Source organism: Drosophila subpulchrella, chromosome 2L (assembly GCF_014743375.2).
Source record: "Drosophila subpulchrella strain 33 F10 #4 breed RU33 chromosome 2L, RU_Dsub_v1.1 Primary Assembly, whole genome shotgun sequence".
In the NCBI taxonomy this organism is placed as follows: Eukaryota; Metazoa; Arthropoda; class Insecta; order Diptera; family Drosophilidae; genus Drosophila; species Drosophila subpulchrella.
The window spans coordinates 17,963,626-17,972,541 of NC_050610.1; the positions used below are offsets into that span (position 1 = coordinate 17,963,626).

The following is an 8,916-nucleotide window of genomic DNA, read 5'->3' on the forward strand; positions in this document are numbered from 1 at the left end:
AATATCAAATATGGATTGCACTTATACACAGCGAAGTTGTACAGAAATGGTTCAGTTTTTACCTATCCCACGGCGAGCTCGTTGTTTATGTTTTGGTGTCAGGGAGCAAAGTGCAGTGGGTTCTGTATGCAAATATGCCAAGTTTAGAATGCGATTTCAAGTGTTTTGCCTTCTTGGCGTGGGTAAAATATTGGGCATAAATATAAAGCCAAGTAAGGTCAAAAGAGAATAGTCATAAGCCAAATAAATTTACAACTAAGCAAGCAGTATTTAGTACTTTCAATTTAAAAAAATAAGTAATTTATATTAGGAAATATAAACATTTTTTAGTATTTACCTCACTTTACGCTCATGAAACGCACTGTATAAGCCTTCTTACCTTAGCTTCTTGTCAACTGGCTCACACATTTATCTTGTGCGAGCATTTTGTTGTCATATTTATTTATCAACAGGCAACAGAATGCGGCAAACTTCTTTGGCGTCATCTCAAAACGGCGTAACAAAATAATTCCATTCTCCTCGAAATTTATGTCAGCTTAGATATGTACTGCGCATACAACCAAATGTGGAAAATCTCCGTGTAATCTGTGGAAAAGTATGTTCTCAACCTCAGGAAAATTGAAGGTGAACAACTCAGCTTAAAGTTCTCTTCGGGCTTTTGTTTATTTCAATAAAAAAGCAATTTAGAAAACCACGTTCTCTTGATCTGCGACAAAAATTCCCCCTTCTCATCCCATGTCTACCTGAGTTATGCAAATATCTATGGCGTAAGCGAAAAGTGCGTCTGTCATATGGGTCATAAAAGCTTTTTATTGCTCATTTGACAATATGGCTGCACCCTGGCTTCGCCTCTTTTGATGCCAAATCTAAATAATTTGGCAATTCCGTGCTGATTTTATTACAAGCCACAAAAGGGCAGACATTAAAAGGTACCTAAAAAATACCAGCCAGCAAAGAACGCAAATTCCCAAGTGGCCTGGCCATGTCGATAAGGTTTGATTAAAAATTTCCCCTGTCATACATGGCGTATGAGTAATCTGTTCAAAATGCAGGGTACCTTGAAGAAATTTGTTTAATAAGTTAAAGGTGTTGTAAAAAAGTCTTTTTTTAATACCCTTACATATCATTTGGACTGTTTTCCTGCTTTAATTAAAGAGATGATTACTAAAACTAACCCATTAATACATCAGATATTCTTTGTTTGTTTCAGAACATATAAAAATGTTTGAAACAGATACTGTAAATGCTTACATAAAAAACATACGGCCCGTAAAATCTTGTCTAGACTTCAGATCATTTTAAAGCATTTAAGCCTGACTTTTTATCATTTTCATTTAATGGAGCATAAAAACATTTGCTATTATAACAAGAGTATTCACAAATTAATTTTATCTTTTTCAAAAAATTCTTTTCATTTGACTTCACATTCTCTGCAGCTTTTTTATGTTTTTTGTCAAAAAGTTTCTCCCCAGCCGGTTGATTAAACTTTGCTACTGCACTTCACTTGAGTGCAAGACAAGATGGAAGAAAAAACTGCATGCGGTTGACTTAATTGCAGACATAAATTTATGCCGGTGGGCTACTCGAATACCTGGAGGCCCAACGACACGAACTTTTCCGCAGAGGAAAAAGAGAGTGAAATTGTATTTTTAGCTTCAACTTTCAGATGGCAAATTTCTTCAATTTTACACAATTTTACTTGCCAAGGCTTAACAAATTGTGTGCACAAAAGAAGACTACTATTTTTCAAGCTTGCTCTTTTTAATTATAAAATAACTTTTGGACATGTTATTTTTTTTTTGACCAGCAGCCTGGTTGGGAATAACAAGTGGCATTGTTACTGCACTCGGTATCTATGTATCTGGTCGCAATTGATGGCCATGCCGTGTAATTAGCCACAAATTGTTTAGGCCTAGTTGAACAGGACACATTTGCAGGACGGAAAAGGCTAGAGATATATAGAAAGAGACGGGGATAGTAGGGAAAAGGGGGACGGGGCATGACACGAGTGGAGCGAAAACCGAAATTTGTGTGCGCAAAACCAAAAGATGACACAATTTCGGGTTTCACTAAAGTGCCTCGGCTTGCGCATGCATTTGTGTGTACCAGAGATGAGCTCGTGATTTGGTCTTTTTCGAAACCTTCGAGTATTAAGAACAAAATAAAAATATCTTGTTAAAATCTAGCCTAAAGCGAATGCACATTTTGTGTATAACGCACCAAAATATTTACGACTTACACACACAAAAAAAATTATTTGGTCAAATGGGCCAAAATAATAGTTAAAACCAATTGAATTGCCAATTTGACCAGTGAAGTAATTACTCTCAAAACAACAAAATACACACAACCTACTATTTTATTGCAGTTTTACTATTTAACAGTAACCAAAGCAACAACAAAATACACATCACTATTTAAAATAGTTTATTTACTTATTTATATAGTTACGTAACTATCCATAATGGTCAATTATAGACAGTTTTTTTGGGTGCACCCATAAAAATAACCAAAACCTAGCGTAGTCTGAAATGTAGCTATTATTATTTTACTTTAACCTTTTAGTCATTTTTTTAAGGTATTTTTTTAATAGAAGATATGGCAACCTATTAGGTAATATTTCCTAAGCCGCTTTCTTTTCTTAGTATAGACATAAAAGCCTCCTCACGTGCTCACCTCTAAAAGCGCATGTGATACCCCTCACTCCGGTCCACTTTATCCCCTCTATCGCCACAATTAAGTAGGCTGCCCATGTCCAGGCAAATTAAAATAAAATTTCCTTGCCATTTTTATTTGGTCGGCTCTTTCGGGCTTACCCTGACCAACAAAATAATTTTTGCGTGTGTATTTTTGGGACTTGCAACTTGTCGCCGCAAAATGAATTGAACTTTTATGGCTAATGACGTTGCACGTTGCATGCGGCATGCTGCATGGCACACGTGTCGTATACGCAATTACATAACATTTTCCGGGGACTTGTCCAACTTGTAATGCAGAGCGCTACTCCATCGATGGTGGAAAGTGGGGGAAAAGCCGTTGGCAGGAGCGATTTTTGAGTTGCTTAATTCGAGCGAATTTAGGGGGATTCGCATATGTAGTATCTGTCGATAGTGGACTAATGGAAATTGCTGTGTACAGTTAAGACAATCGGTACCGGTACTAGAATAGTTAAAACAATGATCAACCAAATATAAATATATATTTTGTTTTATTTTACATATATATTTAAGTAATTTTGTGGTTATAAAAGAATTTTTTTTAATTTCTTTGTGTTATATTCTAAAAAATTTAGCATTTAAATCCAAATCTTAATTTTTTTTAAATGTATCTAAGAACACAATTCTTTCGTTACTAAAATTCCAACAAGATGTCTATTCATATTGGGCACATGACTCAGTGATCATAATTAATGTAAAAACATTTTTGGCTTGTAATAAAAATATTTTTAGGTCTCTCCCCTTGTTGAGAAGGGGATGGAAAATTGCTAATAAATTGCATTGAAATGTTGCGCAAACGCAACGTGGCAAAAGCCCAAGACAAACAAGTTTGCTCCCCGGCAAAATGTCCTGGCATCCTTCGTCCTGGCTTTCTCTCTGTGTGCGTAACAGGTGCAGTGCGAACAGAAGACGATGGAGAAGAGATAGAAGCCGAGTTTTGTTGCCATCCCGACTGCTGCTGCTTTTGCTGTTGATGCTGCCACAACTCAATTTATTTCAACATGTACTTTTGCAACAATGAATTTCACTTTAGTTGCTAATGGATTTCGCATAGAAGGCAGTCAGGCTGCAGTACTAGTAACTGCACACTGTGAGAAAACTCTATATAATTGCAGGGATGTACGTTTAAAAATGATTCAAAAATACAGAATACTTATTAACTAAAGTAAATTAAATTATACACTTTAGAAACTTAAAATTATAATAAAACCTTGAGAACAAAAAACTCTGTTATACTTATAATATTAATATATTTTTCATATAATATTATGCAGCATTCAGTATCTGACTTTTGGAGACATAACCAAATATATAGATAAAAAATATAGAAAAGCCAATTAAAAAGTTAAAATTTATAAATAATAAACCTAGTTCTAAGTTAAATTAATAATACATTATTTTACATTGTTATTTTGAAATTATAGTTTAAAAAACATTTAGTTAAAGAACTAATACAAGTTGATTTTGGTAAAAATTTGTGACCCATTCTATGTCCAAGCTTTAAACCTAAATTCAATTTATTTATGTTGTTTATTTTCCTGAGTGTATTTAGTGGATGGGGTGGCATCAGTGGCAGAACCCGTTTGTCTGCCCCTCAAGGGTTGAGTTTTTTCGGGTCAGCTGCTAAGGAACTGCGTCGAGTCCTTGTCCTTTCGCTCCTGTCTTCGGTGTCCTCGTGTCCTGGTGTCTGCGGTAATGCATTTTGTTTGCTCGGCTGCAGCAACGCACCCACAATGACAAATGAAAGTTGACGCGCTGCCTTATTGAGACAAACGAGGAGGGACTGTAGAAAGGACTGCGGGCACAAGTGCCGTGCTTCTATGCTCTGGCTATAATCATGCAAATGACCGAAAGGTTGCCGCAAAATGAGCACTTTCCCCCGCCTGCAGCTCAGTAATTAGAAATGCACCGAAGGAATAAAAATGGGGGCCAGAGGCAGCCTTACTTATTCACCAATTTCGCTTCCATTTCCGCTTTTTGCCTGCAGAAGAACACTTAATTAATTTTCTTTTAAGTTACATTTGCCTGGACACTTGTATCAACATTGTCCTGCCATTGTCCTGCCCACGACTGATGCTCATTTCGAAGCTCCTAGACGGGCATTCAATTCATTGTTGACTCGATAGAGTAAACTCAGCTCCAACTTCTGTTTCTGGTCCTGGTTCGTTGCTGAAATAGCAACAATTCCATTTCCATAGCCTGCCGTCCTGGATATTGTTTTTGCACTCGACGAAGGACACTTCGAGTTGTCTTAGTTTCTGTTTCAGGCTCTGCTCTTGGCCCATAATGTCACCCATTTACCCCAAAAATTCTGTTAGCAATTGCGTATTACATTGCTGGCAAAATTTGGTCCAACAATTTGGGCGTTAAGTCGAGAAAGGATTGTAAATTCAGCTGGAAACATAAATGTTTTCTGAATTGCTTGAATAGCCCTGGGGGGAATTTAAATTCAAGCCGGTTTGATTCAATTCGATTGAACTGGTTTTAAGGCAAAAATGCCAGGGATAAGCGGTTTGTAAATAAATATATAACGTATTGGGCAATTTGTTTTGAAATTCATTTGAATAATTTAAGCTAGATATTAGAAGAGGCAAAGGCCTTGAAGTGATTTCTGATTTTTATTTTTAAGGGAACAAAAACGATTTAAGAAAATAAATTTTAGCAGACTAATAGCTTTTCCTTTTCGTTTTATTAAATTTCACCTACACAGAGTGAATTATTTAAATACATTGTTCTTGAATTGATATCATTCGTTCTTAAAAACCGTATAAGTACATCTTTGTTTCAATGTTTTTTCTCAATACTAGAACGAAATGGTAAGAAGAGAAAAGTTAAATAGAGTTTCTTTATAAACTTTTTGATAGGTATACACTACTGACTGGACTAATAGTTTATCTGTTGAGATATACAATTTACATACCGCCATTTAACTTGATTCCAGCAAAAATTAAAATATATTCAATTTTAAAAATGTCGTTATATTTTAGGAAAAATTTTAAATCAGATGAGAACGTTAGAATTTTCTCTGTGTATGTATATATAGTGTTAGTACTAATGGTAGCCCTTAAGTGTACATTTTTCATAAGGAAGGGGATGACACCATCTTAGTTACTATTTTGTAGTTCCATTTTATTTTGAATATGCCCCTACTTCTTGGTAATTATTGGAATAATTGTAAGTAATCATTTCCTATATTAGTTGTGCCATTTGCACAATATTTCAACGTTTATAGTGCACAATTAATTGCATTAATGGCACACTCGCTGTGAAATGCTCACCTCAGCTGCATTTAATCACCCCCCCCACCCCATTTGGGAGACAATTTCAGTGCATTTCACTGCGGGATATTCATCAGACCGCAGTTTCCGCTTGTTGCTCTCCAGGTGATTTCCCCTCCTTTCCGGTCTCTTACCATTGTTGTTGTTTGTGCGGCAGGTACCACTGTTTTTGTTGTTGTTGTTGCTATTATTGTTGTTGTTGCCCCTGTTGGTTGGTGGCGACTCCTTAGTTACACATGACATGTGTCAGGTGCAATCAAATACGGTTTCAAAGCTTAAACGCTTTTGGCGCAATGCGTGAGAATTTCAAACGGTTTACGGTTGCCAGTGGAGCAGCCAAGGCCTCACGTGTCCCAAAACTGTAGGCTCTTTCCACATTTCCCCACCCCGCCATTTCAATATTTACTTTTGTGGCATTGCTTACTAATTGAATTTATGTACAAAATGTCTCAAACAAAACTTTGTTTGCCTCGAAGGAGGAGCAAAGTGCCGAAAAGGGGTGGTGCTACATAAAAAATGGGGTTGGCGAAAAAGGGCGACACATGTATGCGATTGAAATCAGTTTCGGCAGTCGCTGTCTTTCCACCTCTCTCTCTTTTTCGAAGTATTTCCAGTTTCCACCGTCTCCCTTTTCCGGGGATTCCCCCTCTTTGTAAGGACATTTTAAAACAATTTGCCCGCTTAATTCGGAGACATGTAAAGTTTTTTAATTGTCAACAAATTGGCAACATTTTCAGGAGCAGGAGTGTACAAAAAAAACCATAAGAGTCCCAAAAACTCGACTAAAAAATACTTTGTATAATAAGTTATAATACAAAATATACTAAAATAATAAATATGTATATAAAATTATTTGCAAAAATTGTACATTATAAGATCATTACTTTAAATTAAATGACTTAGATGGTTTTTCTAAACACCTTCATAAAGAATATACCCATATATATCCAGGGAAAGACAAGAAACCCTGAGACATTGGAAAGTCGTCGCCAAAGTTGCCGTCACATGTTGCACTTCTCAGCCCGCCATAATTGCTCCTAATTGAAATGCGAAACCCGCAACATAACTGAACCGAAATGCCAGCCATTAAATTCAAGGGAAAATTCCTCAATTTAGTTGCCATTATTTGAGGGATGCAAGCACACTCACATGTGTGTGTTAATGTAAATTTATTTTGGGGCTTTAACCAAGAAAAAAAAAAAGACTAATTTGCACTTGGGAAATGTGAGAAATGTGTGTGTGAGGAAAAACCGCATTGGAGAGGTTTGTCCTCGGGTAAAATGGGATTTTTATGCAACACACAAGGCTGACCACAAGATGCAGCTCACACACACACACACGAAAGCCAGCAGATTGTGGTTGCAACACTCGACTCCTGACGGATTTTATTGCCTTAAAGCTCATTATGGACCCGAGGAAATTGCATCTAACGCTTAATTAATGCTCGGCTTACAACATGCGTCCACAGACATCAAAAGCATTATTTTCCAACTGACATTGTTATGGTTCTTAGTTTCTGCTTTCAGTTTCCCTGTTTACCCCACTTGCCAATTGTAAACACAGTCTAGAGTCAACTTTTGTGGCTTGACGTGTTTGCGAGTGCGTTAGATTAAGCTCGACTGAAGCCGTGAAAAGAGCAAAACAAATATGAAATGGGAGTTGGGTAACTGCAAAATAAATTGCAACTTTTGCAAGTGGAATAGTTCCCAAGTTGGAAATAAATTAGCATTACCAGGAGCAATTCAATAAGGAGAATCCTTGCAACCGAATAGTGCGAGGACCTGCAAGAGAAAGTAAGTGCAAAATAATTGTTTACGAGGAAATATCTTCAGCTTAAGAACTTTAAAAAGAAAGACGATTTGAAAATCCCTTAATCGCATAATTTTAAATATTATTCAAAACGTAGGTAAATTATAAAATTTTAATTTAAACGATGAACAGCAAAAATATATTTATAGAATATTAATAAATTAGATTGTCTATTCCTTAGACCTATTTAATAAGTTGTTAGATGTTCTACTTTAAACTTGGCGAGGACTGAGATTTTTCCAAAATCTTTTGTTTTAAGAATCCAGATTTATTTATTTTCACCGAAATGTGGATAATCGAAAATTATTTATTTACACCAAAATGTGGATGCTTAAACTATTAAAAATAATATCAGTCATGCATAAAACATATGTCTTTAAAGCTGCATATCTCAATTTCCACCTAATACTAAATTAAACAAACAAATTCCCAAGCCCCACATTAACGTGTGGATTTAAGATTTATCCAATATAAAAATGTCCTTGCAGTGTCCTCATGTTGATGATGATTACGATGACTTGGACTTGACTGCGGTGACTTGACGATGGCTCCCGGGCCACACTTCCACTTAAACTTAGCGAAGAAGTCGGCCTCGTAACTGAAAACCCTTTGGGCAGGGTCTCTGGGGTGTTTCTGGGGTGGCAAGGAACTCGGGGGTTCCCCGTTAAGTGTGTCTTTGAGGCAAGGGATTGGGCTGAGATGAGATGAGAAGCGAAGATACGAGATGAGAGGACGAGTTGAACCGAGCATGTCCTTGCCATGGCATGAACTTTTAATTTACAACTGCGTTTTTTTTTCCCCTCTATTTTCCTCCGTTGATTTAATTTATTATGCAAATGTTTCTGCAAGCAAGACAACGTGCTGCTCTCGGATGCCTTTTTCTCATATCATCATAATTTAAGGAGAAAGCTACCGAAAAAATGTTAGAGGGAAAATAGATTCAAGTAGTCGACCCTTAAATGGTCTATGAAATATAAATTTTAAATTCACATTACAAAGATATTGTTAAAGGAAGGAAAATACCTTGCCATTAAGACTTGCGTGAATTGAATTACAAATAAAAATCTTAGGACTGTCTCTTAAACTTAAACTATATACTATAAACTATATAC

The 8,916-nt window shown here is 36.3% G+C and overlaps 1 protein-coding gene across 1 annotated transcript; it reads right to left on the reverse strand.

Annotated features, from left to right (window-relative positions):
• Nucleotides 1–6,051: 6,051 nt before the first annotated feature.
• Nucleotides 6,052–6,238, reverse strand: LOC119548831 (histone H2A.v1). Its single transcript, XM_037856449.1, is given in 2 exon segments — nt 6,052–6,142; nt 6,144–6,238. Coding segments are annotated over 2 exon segments (186 nt in total).
• Between the last annotated feature and the right edge of the window lie 2,678 nt (nt 6,239–8,916).